This window comes from Scleropages formosus, chromosome 25 (genome assembly GCF_900964775.1).
Source record: "Scleropages formosus chromosome 25, fSclFor1.1, whole genome shotgun sequence".
NCBI lineage: Eukaryota > Metazoa > Chordata > Actinopteri > Osteoglossiformes > Osteoglossidae > Scleropages > Scleropages formosus.
In genome coordinates, this window is record NC_041830.1 from 9,652,041 (window position 1) to 9,670,292 (window position 18,252).

Here is an 18,252-nt window from a genome sequence, read left to right on the forward strand (position 1 = left end):
GTGGCACAGCGGGTGGCACAGCGAGCAGCGCTGCTCTTTCTCAGCACCTGGGTGGTAAAAAAAAAAAGGACGTGGGTTCATTCCTCACTCAGTCTGTGTGGAGTTTGCATCTTCTCCCCGTGTCTGTGTGGGTTTCCTCTGGGTGCTCCAGTTTCCTCCCACAGTCCAAAGACATGCTGTTCAGGTTTCCCCATAGTGTGCGAGTGATAGAAAGAATGTGTTCCATTGATGTATGCATGAGTGACCTATTGTAAGTAGTGTATCAAGTAGTGTAAGTCACCTTGGTGACTAAGATGTGTGGGCTGATAACACTACATCGAATTCCTTGGAAGTCGCTTTGGAGAAAAGCATCTGCTAAATAACTAAATGTAAATATACACACACACACACATTGACTGAAACCGCTTGTCTCAAGCAGGGTCGCGCTGAGCCGGAGCTTAACCCAGCAACACAGGGTGTAGGGCTGGAGGGGGAGGGGACACACCCAGGACGGGGCGGCAGTCCATCGCAAGGCACCCCAAGCAGCACTTGTACCCCAGACCCATCAGAGAGCAGGCACAGGCCAAGCCTGCCGCTCCACCATGCCCCCCTAAATGTAAATAAATAAATGTAAATGTAAAATAGAAGTATTATACAATCAAGCTGTGCTTCGATAAATATGCGTTTGTACTTAAACGTTATCTGCTCTAGGTGGACTTCTATTTACATTGAGTTGTATGTCTCTGGACAAAAATGTCACATAAAGTCATAGAAGTAAACAACACATAATATCTTTATGAAAATTGAGAGCTATTAAGTATCAGATGAGTGAGTACTGTCTTAAGGCATTCTGGGTAACAAGGGGGCATAGGGGGGGTGTTAAGACAAGGTCCCTGTTTGTAGGGTAGGTGGGTTTAGTCAATGCAAATGTTGGGGAGTTCCACTGGGACAGGATACAGGTGGGGTCATGACCGTAAGCCTGTTGACAGCACTGGGTGAGGCACACAGCAGTTCAACTTCATACACAGCCAACAGCTCTCCTCTCTATGAACTACATCACTGAAGCACGTGCTTCTCTGACAAGTACAAATAAATGTCTGCCCCCCCCCACCCCCCATCTGGCAGCCATGGGAGCGGACTGCCTCAGAGCGCTGGGGCCAGTGTTTCTGTTGTTCTCTGTCTTCCTCTCATGTCTTCTGGCTGTCACGCTTTTGAACTCCAGAAGAGGAAAAAGGCCTGGATGAGATCCATGCTTAGAGAGAACTCGTCTCTTTCTTTCATGTGTGACTGTTGTTGTGTAATAATATGACAATAGTGTTTGTGTTATGCTGTTGTGTTTCAAAAAGAATAACGTGTGTGCAGTCACACAACTATGTTCGGAATGTCATTGTTATTTTAGCCCAGATATTCCCATGCATTAAATTCTGGTTGATTTGAACCCATTCTATCCAAATGTGATAAACGATAGATCACTGCCTTCCTCAGTGAAATATGTTGTTGTTGTTTATTATCTTTACAGTTTTATGGATACACTAAGCTACAAGCATTTGTTTACCCACTTATACAGGTGGGTCATTTTTGCTGTATCAATTCAGGGTAAGTACCTTCTTCGAGAGTACAGCAGCAGGTGGTGGGATCTGAACATGGGTCCTTCAAGACCTAAGGTGACAGCTCTAACTACTTTTGCACCTGCTCCCCCTATGTACACAGCTGGACCATGGGACCACCCAAACCATGGAAGTTACTGGTAGTTTACCTGTGTGAATCTTCCGTGTCTGCCTTGAGTACACCAAAAGCAGATGTGTGCTGTGAGTGCTGTGCAGCTAGTCTTGCATGCATCAGAGGCAAAAGGATGCGAGGCTGTGCCTTTCAGTTGGTAGTATGGCAAGAGCATGGCGGGGCTGAATGAACTGAAGCAGACTTTCCTCCAGAAGTGTCTCCAGGTATCACAGCAGAACAGCACACATGCAGGGCAGGTGAGGAAGAGAGGAGATGCTGTTGATGGTTTTGGTTGTGGCTGGTGTCGACTCATAGGGACCCACGGGGCTTTTCCACAGCATTTACATGCTTCCCCAGCTATGCGACTGGACACCATGCCTATACCTTACATGTGGAACACTTTTCTGTAAGGCGTGTTTCAGAACAAAATTGCCCCTGATGTGCGTGTTGCAGAGCTACATTTGACAGTTTGCTCACTTGATTGGTTGTTAAAGCTGTAGCAGTGCTTACATAAAACAGTTGAGGCATACTGCTAAGGCAAAATGGCAGTGTTAGTTAATTAGCACAGGCATCTGATGCAGATTCAGTCGTTTATAAGCTTTTAGAAGTTCCACATTTGTGGGACGGGATGTTTTTGACTCATGCCAGTATGGTGTGTTTGTAAAAACACACGTAAGCCTGTGGACTGGACTATCCACCACTGTGGTGCAGGTATGCACACACAGAAAGGGAACATTTGTCGTTCTTGCACACAGTTTTGTGATGGCAGGAAATGTGACTGGAACATTTTTTTTCTTTCTCTCCTTTCCTTTTTATCACTCACCTTTCTCAAATGTCAAGGTAGAGTGATTTTTTTCAATGATTAGCAGAGAGAAAACCAAACAGCTGTCAGCCTCTGCTGCTGCAAGTGACTCATTTCCTGAATTTTGTGTTTCACTCCGGGCGAATGCTGCAGCTTTGACCTGATGGGGGGGGGGATGCGGGAGAGACCTGCAGAGATGGAGGGAAAGAGATAAGGGGCCTGCCGATGTGAAACTTATTGAAAGAAGTATTGAAGATGGCACGAGAGGAAAAACAGCAACGATAACACGCTGACATGGGTGGAATCCTGTCATCTCCGAATGCTAGCTGCTTGTCTTCTGAGGCTTCATCCTTTCTCCTCCACCTTGTGGTCCAAGACCTCCTCTTCTCCCGCTCTCTCTTAACTCCGGCTGTGGTGACACAGGGAGCCTGAACTGTGTAGTGGAGGACCCGGGTTATTGCCCTGGCAATCAGTAGGGGCCTTGCACACTTCACACTGAACAGCCTCTCTCCCCGCCACTCCTGCAACTGGCTTGATCTGTATGCTGGCGCCTGCAGAAAAGCTGCTCTCGTTCCAGAGTGAACCCGTTGACCCTGTAAGCCAGTGTTGGCTTAGGGAGGACACGCCCCCCTTTGAACTCTCCCACATCCCCCTCAGACCCCCCCCCTCCACTTTCTCTCTCGTTCTCTCTCTCGTTCTCTCTCTCTCTCTCTTTCTGTGTGTGCACTGTCTGACACAGAAATGACTGTGACACACCGTTGAGGACCTTCTAGTTAACTAATCCCCATCTCTGGTGTATGTGCAACGTATAACTATATAAAAACATTTATGTACATAATGGAATGCTTTGTTGCCTGTTGAGATGGTTTGAAAGTGCTCTGATTGAATACTGAACCCCTCCCGTTGTTTTCCACATGCATTCTGTCGGCGTGAAGAGACTGAGGAGGAATGAAATGACGTGTTTATCAGATTACAGTTTAGTAGAAGCCAGATGACTCCTGACTGCAGGCCTGCTGGGCTTACTTCCCTGCCTGATTTCAGTCACCCGCTACCCTCAGCCGCTCATCTTTATGGGCTGTTTTCAGCATGAATTCAGCATTGGTGGTGTAATCAAGGAAGTAAATTCATCATTGCAGGTCTGAGTGATAAAAGTGTGGAGGGGAATTGGGCGGTTCAACCTCCCACAGGAGCTGTAAAACACAATCAGTTAAAACTGGCGTCACTGTAGGGATTCCTCTGTTTTTTGACTGAGACAGCATTTCCCAATGGGATGACAGCCAAGTGTGAATTTGGAAGGTAGCAGGGATTCATTAGTTTAGTGATTGGTAAACTGAATGGAGGAGAGCAAAAACTTAACTTGACTCACCCAGCCCCAGATATAGTGTACATGCTGAAATAAATAATACTGTTTGGCATGGAGTAAAAGTTTCAGATGCAGAAAAATTATACTAGTAATTCAGTTTCCATGGCTGGTGGTGATTGAGTTTAGCTGGAATGCTAACAAGTTCATCAACTTAAGATCCTCATGGTACCCATGATGCTGTGTTCACAGTATGCTGTGTATAGGATTTGTGAGACTGATAAAAGAAAAATTCTGAAGTACTGTAGCTGGACCTAGTTGGCAGATCCCACAGCCTGTTCCTGTTCCACTTCCCCTTCCCCTGACCGTGAACTCTTCCATGGGAATGGTGTCCAGAGCCGACCCTGGAATCTCAGTTCGAATGGCAGACGGCCCAGCTGTAAACTCCCTGTGGTCGGCATTCCGTGCCCTTTTCCCCTTCCCTCCCGACCGCTCTTCCTGACCCACAGGAAGCGAGCCCCACCCACTGCGACAGGGTCCCTTTCATTTGGCTTCTTCCTCATGCTCAGTCTATGCTCCGGCCCACAAACTAGCTGTGATGTTAGTCAGCATCGTGGCTGTCTGAGCAATCTGAGCATGTTCTGCCCCTGGTTTCTGGGTTTACAGTAGCCAACAGTATGATCTGTCTGTTGCCAAGGAAAATATTGATGTCATGCTTTTTTATGTTTTACATGTATTTAAAACTGGACATTTTCTATTAGTTCAGGTTATTGAGGAATTCAGCAATGTAAGTACCTTACCAAATAGTACAACATCATGGCCCTTTGTGTGACCAAGACCTGTAACCCTTTGATCATGAGTGCAGTTCCTTTTCCGCTTCAAGTGAAGTTCATTCTTGTGACTCCTTTATGTAAGACCCATATATGTTCTTACCCTTCAGATTTGCATTAATGTTTGTGGAACTGAAAGGGCTCATAAATGCCCTTGGATAATAATAGCCACCTTAGCAACCACCTCTTCCCCCTCCAGACTGCCCAAAGCTCAGCCTTTCTGCCCTAAAACTCAGTAATTGGTTGGCCATTAGTGTACCATTACATCTGCTGTCTGGTGCACCCACTCGTTTTCACCATTCTTCTTGTGGTTGTGGTCAAGTACTCCGACAGGCACTTTTGAAGAGCCACCAAAAACCTCTCGTCTCCTTGCCTTTGATGCAAGTCCTGTAACCTTCTGATTACATCCATTTACTGCACAGGAGGGTGCACCGTACATACACGGATATACTTCATAATGCTGTATTTTTAGTGCACTGTTCAGTGAGTGTGGTGATGAAAGGGCTTTGGTCAGAGAAGACGCTTCTTCGTAGAGGAAGAACCAAAGTAGATAGCCACCATTAGATAAAGCAATGGTGCAGTGATGTATCAGAATTATTTATGGATATGGGAAAGAAAAGAACATCACAAAGTGCAATAGTGGCTCTGTTCACTTTGCATGTGTCTTTATCCACTCCACATGCACACACAAGCCAGTTTATGTGTGATAACACACCCATGATGTGTGTCCATGAACCAGCAATTTAGCTTCAGTTCTGGTTCTGCATACATGGCTTGTGTCAAAGAGATATCCACAGTTGGTGTAGTATCATCACAAACTATCTGTAGCTGCGAACCATCCTCTATCTGAATGAAGCGATGGAGGGGAAAAAGCAGTGGAGTTAGAAACTTCACTAGATGTTAAGGTACCTAGTTTGCTAGCTGGCTCAAAACCCTAGATACCCACACTGCAATCCCTATTAAAGTAGACAGTATCAGAGCAGCAGTTATTACTCTTTGAAACCATTTTTTATTTGACACCTTTGTTCAATGTGAATTATAATGCTAGATTTCTTTACCCTGATTTACACTTTAATACAGCAGGGTAATCTTACTATATCAATTCAAAGTAAGTACCTTAATCAAGGCTATTATAGCAGGAGTGGACAAAAATGTATAGTACTCGTTAATCAACCAACTGAAATGTGTTCCAGACGTCTAGTAAATATCGATGCCATTAAACCTTCTAGGCTGCATATACAAATGCCAGTGGTGTAACCCATTCGTTAGACTCAGTGAAAGAATTCCAAGGTCAAGTAAGGAATAAATTGTTTATTTCAACTGATAATGGAATACTGACATTTCACGTCGTATGGTGGGATGTATCTCCAGAAGAAGCAGTCTGTCATGCGTGTAGCTATTTCTTTATAATAAAATGATCCAAGGTGCAGGAGATCAGCAAAAAATGAAGAAATGGAAACAACTAAAGCTAGAGGACAGGTACATGATAAACTTAGGGAAAAGATTTTTTACAATGTCAAATAAGAGTGCACTCAGTGTATTGCACTGTAATACAGTATGATGTGTTTTTACACTGCCCACAGAGGGCCTGTTCTCAGTAATATGCAAAATTTGTTAATCTGCCCAAATTTTAGGAAACGAAAAGTGGCGCATTAATGAGAAAGGACCTGTAATTCAGCCAAAACATTTCTGAGGGAACACAGGAAAAGGTCCTAGTCCAGATGAAAATGCCTTCCTTACTGCCTGTATGAAGAGCCACTTTGGAAACGCATCTGAATGAACTGGTTTCTCTGATATTGTAGTGGCAGCCAATCTGGCAGTGATGCCGCTGGTAATAGGATGAGCTTTGCCCTTGCAAGGACCTCTGTGGTTCCTCTTTCATCACGGCTTAGTCCTCCTCCAGAGGCCCGATGTGTTGGGAATTTCCCTTCTTGGTACATTTTCCCCCTTTTTCTCTGCACTCAGTTTTTCCTGTTTTTGCCTCCCAGTGTCCATCACAACAGCATGTTGACGCCAGATCTCTGGAAAGACTGCGTCTAGACAGGCCGCCTCTCAGTCCTTCCTTGCACGTAGCTGTGGGTTCACTTCGTCGGAGGCTTGGTGTGGGGAAGAACACCACACCGCGTCCAAGCTGCCCGCTTCACCACATTCTCAGTTCCTTCCAGTTCTGCGGCGAGTGCCGTACGGTGTAACCGGAGTAGGCCTGTTGCCATCCCATCTATCACAATAACTGTCCTATGAGGGGCGGATTCAAAAATGGGCGTTGGCCACTGCAAGGCCTCTGATTGGCTCTTTCCACCCACAGAATGTTGGCCTGGCATTCCTGACCTCCCCCTTCGCCTCTCAACCTCTTGACTTGTTTTCCTTTTTATTGCTGCTTTCCTCACCACTCTGCTCTCAGACCTTCCAGCTCTACTGCCTTTGCCTCCTTTCCTCTTTTTCTGTCACCCTCTCCTTCTCTCCTTCCTCGTGGTTGTCTTCTTCAGAGGAAACTCAGAAGGGCTTATCCCTTTTGTCTGTTTTTGGCCTTTAAAGAACAAGGGCATCATTCTGCCTGACACCACCTTTCGAAAGGGATGTTTGCGGGCAAGGCTTCTTTTTGCCTGAACTTTTGTTTGTTAGGAGAAAATGTTTGAGGGGTGCCTCCTATTTCTAAATATAAATGACGTCCTTTTTTGCTGACATTTCACAATTGTCCAGCTGTGACACTAAAACCATAATGAAAGGATGATGAACCTCACATGGGAGACAGGTGGAAAGCTGGTGGAGGACAGAGACCTTCTGAAGGGCTTCAGCCAATAAAAGGGTTTTCCAGACCAGGCTCTGTATTGCCTCTAAGTTGGGTCACGCACTAGCAATGAAAGGAATCTCTAGTGGACATTGATGTGTCAGCTGGGGTGGTTGGTAACTGCAGAGAAAGATTCTATAGCAAGGATTAACTGCACAGCACATTGAGTCTCATATTGTGTAAAACCAGTAGTTCTATTGACAGGGTGTCTCAGTCATTCCAGGTTATTATTGGGGTAGAAGAGCACACACATCTGGTCTACAACAGGGACTCTTCATCTTGACCAAACCCGTTGGGTAACTAGAAGGCTGGAGTCCCCAGATGTGTGGTAGTGAGTCAACCGGAGATGGTGGGTGACTCAAGGCCTCTGGTGCCCCTGTTGATTGCATTTCATCATGTGTGGGAACACCCAGGAGCCTGAACGACTTTTCCCAAACCCCTAGTTTAGTCACCCCACCCTGCAGATGTCACGCAGGAGGGGAACCTGCTTTATCCAGGAATGTACGGTGGATTTGGAAAAAACTGGAAAGGAAAGGGGTATCAATGAAATATGGTGTTCGGGTTGCAGCGCCGATGACATTGAACATCAGCTTGAGGTAAAAACCACATTATTGTAAGAAAACGTGGTTGAAAACAAAAACAAAACAAAGGGAAATAAGCAAACTGCTGTTTTCCTGAGCTGCATCCACCAAGGCAGTTTAATGGAACACTCTGGCCCTTTTCTCCTGAACATTTGAAAATAAAAAAAAAATTTAAAAAACAAGCAGAGGAACAAGTCAGAAAAAGCCCCACCCCTGGTTTGTGAGGTCTTTAAAGTAATGGGCACAGGCTACATTAGCAGAGGGTTTAGCGGTTTCCAGGACAACAGGGTATGTAACGAGTTTGGGGGGCTGGGAGAGTTGTAATATTAAATGCAATCACACAGAAATGTACTCACAGTAACTCTTACACAGATACATTTGAATCCTGCATTCTTGCATCCTGTCTAACCTGTAGAGTCTTCAAATAACTCTCCTGATGTTCTTCAGTGTGAATTAATTTCCTTCACGGGAAAGTAAATTAACAAAGTAACTGAATACAACTTAAGGTAAGATTAATTAGTTTAAAATTTACTTTGAAATATAAGATACAAAGACAGTTTAACAGCTGTAATTCATACACTATTTAAAAATGCACATACACATTCATTTTAAATGTGTAAATGCCTGAGGCTTTGATAAAGAAAACTGTTCTCATAGGTTGCTTATGCAGACTGTCTCAGAATGCAATTTGTAGGACAACGAGTAAGTTGTGAACCAGGTGACTCGTCGTCGTGTTGCTCTGATTCCAGTCAAAGTCGGGTGGATATTTGGTGTCCTGTTTTCTGAGGTTGTGTGGACCGATTAGGAGCCGGTCATGCCACGCTGTGTAGCATCAAAGGCATGCTCCAAGTTCCCTTTGTCAGAGAGAAACTGCACAGAAAGTGGCCGACTAGTGAGAGTCAGAGGTGGGGCAACTCTCGCTTCGATGTTTTGGAGGGAAATCATGTTCAGAGATGCACCAGGGAGGGCCTGGACACTCACTTTCCACACCTTCAATTTTCTTTTGTCTTGTGTGCTCAGTGAGAAGGAGATGCGTAACTGAGGCAAGGTATGTTTATGTATGTCACCAAGTGCCACAGAGTGCGTACAAACCACAGCCAGCCCCTTTTGTACTCCTCCCTCCTTTTTTTTTTTTTTGTCTGCTTTTCTTTTTTTTTTTTCCGTCACCTTTATTGTCGTGAAGAGTTTGGGTGGAACTGTCATGAGCTGGGACAGGGCAGCACAGGTGAAACCAGCTGCTAAGCAGGAAAAAAACGATCGAGTGGTATTGTGGAGCAGGATTAGGCATACCGGTGCTGACCTGGTTTGAAAGAAACGACAAGCACAAACATACACATGCCTACGAGGACTTCTCCTCTCCTTAAATAAGAGATTTGGGAAGGGTGGGGTACTGTCACCAGTAGCAAGACATTTGACTGGCAGATTGTTTGGTTATTATTAATGAACTTAATTCATTAATAATAACCAAACAATCTCTATTTGGCACTTTTCTGCAAGGTGTTTTACAGTGTTAGATTTGTACACCCTTGCTATACTTACACTGATTTACCCATTTGTACAGCTGGGTAAGTTTTACTGTCATTAATTCTGCTTAAGATCAAAGGTACTATAGTAGGAGCAAAATTCAGTCCCAGGTCATTTGATGGCAATGTGACAACTCTAAACAAATGCTGCTGTGGTAGTGTTGTGGGATCATTTTCAAAGTTATCAAGCAGTGCAAGTGTTAACATACAGTATGGTGGGCTGCACCTCCCATTTCCCTTTCAGATCTCCCCTATAGCTCCAGGTCAAGATGTGATCTGCACCCAGTGTACTTCAGAGCACTGTGGGACAGAGGCGTACATTGATTAAATTCACCATTGTGAATTGACAAATACGAATGGATTTCAGTTCCATTCCTTTCCCAGGACTCTGGAGAGACTAAGTGGTGCAGATGCCATGCTGCAGTACAGCACGCTAAATCCTGCCCATTAGCTGCTCTCTGTTTTGTTCCTTGACAGTCCGTCTTCTAATAGCACTGAAGAGCCTCTGAGCTGTACTGTAAGTGCACTCACCATGGTTCACCACAATGCGCTGCAGTGTGAGGGTAGAGCACACCGAGATGGTATTGTGTAGTGGGAGTCTAGGCAAAGCACATACATTTGTGCAGCATCGCATTTCATGTGTTTGTGTGGATTTTGAGCCTCTAGGACTCTCTTTTTGTTTAGAAGTTTATTACCATCAAAATTTTCTCAGTTTTTATGATGCACCATATGCCATTGTGTGTTTTATAACATCTTGTGAATATACCTAGCGAAGAGAATGTCTTTCCCGGTATTTTTAGCTATTGAACTGCATGCATGTAACCTGGCATAGCCAATTTAAAAATCTGTTTCAATGTACAGCTACTTTCCAACTGCGGTACATCGGATGCTGTGGTCATTATTTGATGAGATTGTCTTTCATCTTGAGAGAGAACAGGCCCAGACCCCATGTGTGCTGTTGGACTGAATAATTTCCACTGGTCCCAGTCATTCTCTTTAAGGCCCTTTATGTTGATTTTGTTTGCGGGTCTGCCAGCATGGTTTGGTTTTAATGTAGCAACCTTCCACATTAACACTTGTGTGATAAGTAATTTTCAGTCCTCATTTTGGTTTCCTTTCATGCATTCTTTCAGTAATTCCATGACAGATTTCCTAATGTAATGTAATTTTTGGCATATGGTTCATTGGTGACTTTTGTAACTGCCTTTGCTGAAGTGACGTAGAAGTTTTTTGAGTGTAATTTAATTTTTCTTTTTTAATTCCATGGCTATGATGTTCTTAACTTAGTTTTCCTGGGATTCAAATTTGGGCTGCAACAGATGGCTTTATTTGGGTTTCATAAGTCTCCTCTGTTTCATTTTCCTGAAACTGCATTGAAAATCAAGCCAGAGACACACCTGTCCTTTGCAAATGACAATGGAAATTTTATTCTCTTCCTTGTTGAGTGTTAGCAGCGCCCGCCACTGGGACTCCTCTCACCTGATTCCTGTTTTTGTTCTGTCCTCATACTCTCTATCACCTCTACAAAAGATGGTGGTAGTGTTTCTCCAATCATAGGCTAGCAACAGGGGCTAACCGTAGATCAGCACCATGTTATAACAAAAATCAGCTTCTGAAATTTTTGTCAAATTAGTTCTCATTCATTGCTGTAATATCCCCAGAACTTCAATGGTAACATTTAAAAGAAAAATAAACATTGTAGCTTCCCCTCTCTCCTGAGAGATTTTCATAATGTGGTGTGCAGGGGTACTGAATTTGCAACATTTAGCTTTTTCACAACAAAGCATGGAGCTAAACAGTGACGAAAGGAAACCACACAAAGCAGCATTTGTTTTCACGTGAGCAGCATCACAATCGCGTCATTAGTTATTTTGTTGTGTGTGACTTGCCAGACACTTGGCTAAATATTTATTGAAAGCTGCTCTCGGATGACCCTCCCCTCCCACCCCTGCCACCCTGAACCAGTAACACTCACACATCCAGTTACCGGTACCTTTGCCAGGAGAATTCCTGTCAGCGTACAAATGCAAAATATGCAGCAGACGCAATATCAGTGGAGACTGTGTGTGTATACACACGTGCCATATTGTACGTCTACCCTGTTTGTTTTCACTGTGCACTGTGCCCCCATGAAGAAAGAGGCAAATTTCTTTTTTCACTTCAAGGGCATTAAGGCGTGTCTCCTGTATTTAGTCTGATTTTAATCCTGGAATTAATTCTGCATTCCTGTCTGTGTAAGCATGTGTATACGTGTATGTATGTTTTTGCTCCCCAACCTACAAATATATCCCCATCTCAACGAATGGCAGTTAGCATGGGGGCTGGTGTTAGCTATGTGATAACATCCTGAAAACTGTGAAAGAGCCTGACTCCTGGACCCATCTTTTTATCATTATTATTACTATTATTATTTTTTAATCATTTAGCTGACACTTTCTTCCAGAGTGACTTACAATCTGAGGTGTGTAAACTAAGCTAGCCCCAAAGTTTAGGGTTATCAAGGTTACTACAGCAGGGTCACAGATGACAAACAAATCACACATTTGCTAGTTTTCACTATGGCTGAAATGGTACTTCTTTACTTATAACAATAGCTGTGGAAGATGGTATCAGTCTACTAGTGCCGCAGTAGTAAATCTTTCCTGATGAATGTTTGTCATGAGTGTTTGTCTTGTGCTTTTATGAGTGATGCTGACATACCTGGACTGAACTCCAACAAGTCAAACTCCCTTCCTTCTCACAGAACTCCATCCGCCACAACCTTTCCCTGCACAGCCGTTTTGTCCGGGTTCAGAATGAGGGCACGGGCAAGAGCTCTTGGTGGATGCTGAACCCAGAGGGGGGCAAGAGTGGAAAATCACCCCGGCGCCGTGCTGCCTCCATGGACAACAACAGCAAGTTTACTCGGAGCCGAGGGCGAGCCGCCAAGAAAAAGGTGAGCCGGGCTTTGTCCACCTACGCAGCTCCAAGGGTGTGCCATCTCCATCGTGTCTTCTTGTTCAACTGCATTGTTTCTTTTTTCTTTAGGACTTAAACTTGACCATTACTGTGACTGCACAGTCAGCTAACATGTCAATCACCCTAGAATCAGGTGTAGTGTTCTGTGACTTGCACAGGAATGTTTTGGCAGGAGTTGGTGCAGAAGCTGAACGTTCTGATCAGCCATTAGGTTGGTTGGGAAAAGCAGGAGACACCCATGTGTATGAGTCACACCTATGTGTGAGCCAGTGATTGTCACTTTTTCCTGTCTTTCTTACTAGTTCTGTTGTCTTCCTTACTGAACTAATACTTGGAATGTAGCCTTTGTCAGTTTTATGGAGCTAAATTATCTAACCATTTTAGTTTTACTGAGTGGTGTTAAAGAAAGAGATGAACATTCCGAGACATGAATCTTCAACCCTGTGGTTTCGAGGCCAGTTTCTTGAGCATGGTTGCCTTTGCTGCTGCAGGTGTCTCATCAGAGTAGTGAGGGGGGTGCCGACAGTCCTGGCTCCCAATTCGCCAAGTGGCCGGGGAGCCCCAATTCCCACAGCAACGATGACTTTGAGGCATGGAACACGTTCCGGCCACGTACCAGCTCCAATGCCAGCACGGTGAGCGGCCGCCTCTCACCCTTCCTGCCTGAGCAGGATGACTTGGGCGACGGCGACATGCACCTGGTCTACCCTCCAGGCCCCGCCTCCAAGATGTCCACCACGCTGCCAAGCTTGACGGAGGTGACCGGGTCACTTGACCACCATGGCTCAGAAAATGTCATGGAGAGCTTGCTGGACAACCTCAACTTGGTTTCCCCAAAGGCGTCCCAGGTGGGTGGGACAGGAGGTGGGGCTGGCAATGGCTCTGCCCAGTCATCCCCCTCTTCCATGATGCAAGCCAGCACCCCCTACCCTGCCTATAGCCCCCCCAGCATGACACCTCAGCCCCCTCAGGACTATCGCAAGCGTTTGTATGATCAGGCAGGGGTGTCCACACTTCCCCCTATGAACCTGCAAACTTTGCCGGAGACCAAGCCAAGTTATGGCTCGTACCTGGGGCAGTACTGCCCTGCGGGACTCCTCAAGGAGCTGCTTACATCAGACGCAGACCCCCACGGTGAGCTCATGCCATCAGTGGACACAGTGGTGACACAGTCGGCTGGGGGTTGCATGCTTCCTCCATATAGTACCCAGACCCAGCAGGGTCCTGGGGCAAAGATGATGAGCCAACATCCTCACCCCCACCCACACCAGCACCCACACCAGCACACGGTCCATGGACAGGCTCCACCCACCACGGTGGCCTTGAATGGTCGTGCCCTCCACCCACTAATCTCCATGAGCCATGCCCCGGCCCAGAGCCGCCTGGCTGCCATCAAGCAGCACATGCAGCTTCCCCATGGCCAGCAGCTCCAGCCAGGTGGTACGGGTGGCCTGTTGCCCGGTTACTGTGGCATTAGTGCCAACGGCTACGGGAGACCTGGCCTACCGCAGCCATACCCCCACGAGAAGCTGCCCAGCGATCTCGATGGCATGTCAGTCGAGCGCTTTGAGTGCGACATGGAGTCTGTGCTACATGATGCGCTCATGGACGGTGACTCGCTGGACTTCAACTTCGAACCCATGGTCACCCAGCAGGGGTTTGTTCATGGCGTCAAGACCACCACACACAGCTGGGTGTCGGGGTAGTGGTGGCGGAGCTGCTCAGATACTCACACAGGTGAGTTTCTCTCTCTCACTGACTTTGTTTTTTCCCTACCTTGCCAGCCTCCTTTGATATGTGTGCAAATTCACCGTGATCATCAATCATGAGGCCTTAACTTTTCTTTTCTGTTTGTATTTCTATAGATCCACTGAGAAAAGCACCTCAGTCTGAGCCAGACTTCCCTGAGGAAAATGGGACACTTATCCAAAGACGCCATCCTCCTCCTCCTCCTCCTCCCCTCCGTCCAGCTCCATCCTGATCACTTCTCTCTGTGTTCACCACAGAAGAAAAAGGACTTTTATTTTTCCCCTCCTGTGCACTCTTCTCAGACTTTACACTGAGGGAGAGCTATGTCCAAAATATTTGGCTGCCGTGTCCATGTTTTGTGCTGCTTTGGATTTTTATTTTTTATTTTTTTATTTATTTATATTTTTTAAGAACTCCACTGCCGTTGGAATTTGTATAGCGTAAACCAAGTGCCAAATGTGAGAACAGAATTTATTTACACTGCGTCTGTTTTGTGGAGTTAGAAAACTTGTGAGAAAACACACACACTTGCTTTCTAAAAAGTGCCTGTCAGGTTTCTGGTTCCAGCTGCAACACACACACTCATGCAGTGTAACCCTGTCTGGAGGAAACCCGGCACCCTGTCACCTATTTTTTTTTTAACTTGTCTTATGGTAAACCTCACATTTACCACACTGAGGGAAGTTACTGACGCTGGCAGTCATGGGCAGTTCCATCCGGACTGGAGGATACTCTTCAGTGTCTTTTCCTCAAAAACACTTTTGTTTGGCTTTGCTTATTTGAGTTTGTTCAGTGTTTCTAATCAGACAAGGTGTGCAACATTAAGGATCCTATTATTTATATAGTAAGTTTACAGAGTGGTAGGATAAAAATAAATGGAGACAGGAAGACGCATTTTGCTATGAAAATGACTGGATCTGATTCTGACTTAACACGGGATGGTTCTCAACCCTGAGGGTGCTTTCTCTGGAGCTCTTATTAAGCTTCAGTTATAAAAAAATACACATATACCTAATATACATGTTGTAAATAAACATCTGTATTTATATATAATTAAGTATATGAATTTATATCTATATATAAATACGGAGAATATGAAATTATTAATTTTCTGTTCTGTATTTGTTAATCTTCTGATTGTGGCTCTGGTGTAAATATACTTTTGAAGTCCTCATACTTTTAGAAGCACACGCAGCATAGTGGTTAAGGGCCAGGACCTGTGACCGGGGAAGGGTTGTCAGTTCAAGTCTCAGGTACTTAACCTGAATTGATGCATAAATGGATAAAGGTGGGAAAACAGTGTTCTGCTAGGCAGCAGAATAAACTTTTATATAGTTTGTTAATTCTGAACACCCCAGATACCTCCGCTTCTGCTTGTGTCTCCTTATTGTCTCTTTTTCCCCTCTTTTTTGGGTGTGAGAGTATACTGAGGAGCAGACCTTTTAAACAGATGTGTATAGATATTTTTTAATAATATGAGTAAATGTTAATATGCAGCTCCTGTTTGCAGGGATGGAAAGGATGAATAGCTGAAGTGAGATGAGGAGAAGCTCTGTTTTGATGTAACTCACAGTTATGGCTTTTGCACGCCAGTCCCTTGATGCCTCAGTCGGCGTCATGGAGCTCTGTGCATTAGGAGGATGTCAGAGGAGATGTTGGTGCTCAGTAATGGACGTGAACGTTAGATTTGTTGTCCTCAGCAGGTAGGCTGTGTGGTTTTTTTCATGCTTGCTAAATGTTGCAAAGCGTTACCTAACCTAATTGATGCTTGTACATTGCATTTTTAAGTGTTTATTTTATTCTACATATTTTTTTAAATTACATCATGTACATGGAGAGTGACACTCGCATATACAGTAGCACATATAGCACTCACAGATGTGCTGTGTATACATTACAGAAAGGCGCGTGCTCTTGTGTTAATGGCTCTACATATCATTGAGGAAGAGTCATCGACACAACACACATCGCTCCCACACAATTTGAGGGACTTCACATAATTGTAGACTGCTTCAGAATGGCCCATGAGCCCCTTATTCTCTTCCATGGTATAAAACACTGCTGGGAATGTAAAAACAGCTCTGTGGAGTGTTTCTCCACTAGTGTGCACTTCTCAGTAGTGTTCTCCCAGCAGTGTAGACTCTTGTTTGGTACCGCAGCAATTCTGTACCTCCTTGCCTGGGTACTTCCATTTATAAGGAATGACTGTAAACCCCTCCCTTCCCTTCAACACACTTATCCGTCAAGAGCATGACCACTTCATTGCCACCTGAACTGACACGTGGAGATGCTGACTGGTGGGATGTGGCACACCTTTCTCCCTCTGCTATGGTAACTGAAGAGTTAGTTAAATTCAGTGTCAAAGTTGTACTTCAGATAAGATCGAAGACTCAGTACACACACACACACATTGTACCTCCTCTCTCCTTCTTTACCTGTATCTGAAATGTGTGACATTATTTTGAAGGGATAGATATGTATTCATATTAATTTTATTGTGTTCAGTGCATTGTATGTATACTGCTTATGATTTAAGTCATTTGCTGGATTATTGCTGCCATAACCCATTTCACAGTTACGAAAAGGCCCCCTTCTCACTATCTGCGGAGGATAACTGTGGAGGACAGGTGTTTTTTTTTTTCCTGTTTCTATGAGGACTGTTCTGAACGAGGTTCTCTCATTTCAACATGTTACTAAACAAAAATATTGTTACATTTTGGACCATTTCTAAAATGAAGTGGTATAAACCAATGTTTAAAAAGGTGAAAAGTTAGAATTAATAATAAAATATCCAGATTTATATTGCTGAAGCATTCAAATGATTGTCCTGTGAATTGTGCAAATGATCTCATCTATGCATTCTTGTACATTTTTGTGTTTTTTTTCTTGTTTTTTGGAGGGGGTTTTAATGATATGATATTGCCTATGATAAAGGTTGTATTGTACTATAGACTTGTGGAAATGTTTTATGTCACAGATGTATTTGTTTAAAATAGTGATTTAAGAGAAAATGAAGTATTTAGATATTAGGTGAAGCAATGATCTAAGTGCTCTGCTTTCTTTTGTTAAACTGACACTGTTATTCTTGTATTTAGCTATGGTTTGTAAGAAAATGTAAAAAATGATAAAAATATAGAACTGATACATAATGTTGGAAACAGAAATACAAAAAAACTTGTCTTGTGGACAATCCCTTTTAACATGGCAAACCTTTTGACCATTTTTTTGACAAATTAATATTGCACTTAACTTTTCTATACCTCTTGACTGAGAGTGGAACAGAGTTGCTTAATCTAAATAACCTACATTTCTTAAATACAGAGAGTAATCAAAATTTCAGTATGCGACTCTACCAAATAATTTTGTTTGAATATTAATTTAAAAAATTGAATATATGTGTCTATTTCATGATATTCACCAGCAGCAGGATGGTGTTGGTGCAACATGATAGAAAAGAGAAACCTGAGCAGTGAGACCATAGTGAATGAAACCAATGGAACCATAGTGCTTTCTGTAACTGGTCCTTGAGAATCAAGTGCCTGATTCAGCTGTGCTATAGCACGCGCACACACAGACCCACACACACAGTGTAAAATGTGTACAAGAACAGTTTTTTTGCAATTGCTGTATGAAGCCATATGTGTACATAAATTATGTTGCAGAAAACAATATCCTCAGTGTCTGCCTTTTTATGGATTTTTGGCCTGCTGACTCTTTGGGTTGGGTAGAAATTTGCATGTGCGTGTGTGTTTGTGTGTGTGTGTGTGTGTGTGTGTGTGTGTAAGTCTGTACACTCATTTCCTGCTTACTGGACATTTGTTTTGTTGAAATTAGTCAGAGTGGAGTAAACACATTTATACCCTTTCCTTCACGTAGTGGAACACTCTGCTTCCATAGAGAGAGAAATTATTCCTGATTTTTCCATATTGCTGAGTGGTTCACCCCAAAAGCAATAGTAATAGTATTAAAATTGTATTTTATTTACCACATTTAAAATGAGCTTTGCAGTGCTTTACAGTAACA

At 44.0% G+C, this 18,252-nt stretch overlaps 1 protein-coding gene across 1 annotated transcript in view; it reads left to right on the top strand.

Moving 5' to 3' along the window:
• Positions 1–17,298, top strand: part of LOC108921676 (forkhead box protein O1-A-like) — a 40,171-nt gene extending 22,873 nt beyond the window's left edge. The window contains exons 2-4 of the mRNA XM_018731277.2: positions 12,266–12,457; positions 12,972–14,217; positions 14,346–17,298. Coding sequence (XP_018586793.2) covers positions 12,266–12,457; positions 12,972–14,186 — 1,407 coding nt within the window. The 3' untranslated portion in view covers positions 14,187–14,217; positions 14,346–17,298. The remainder of the gene's footprint in view (positions 1–12,265; positions 12,458–12,971; positions 14,218–14,345) is intronic.
• Positions 17,299–18,252: the final 954 nt, after the last annotated feature.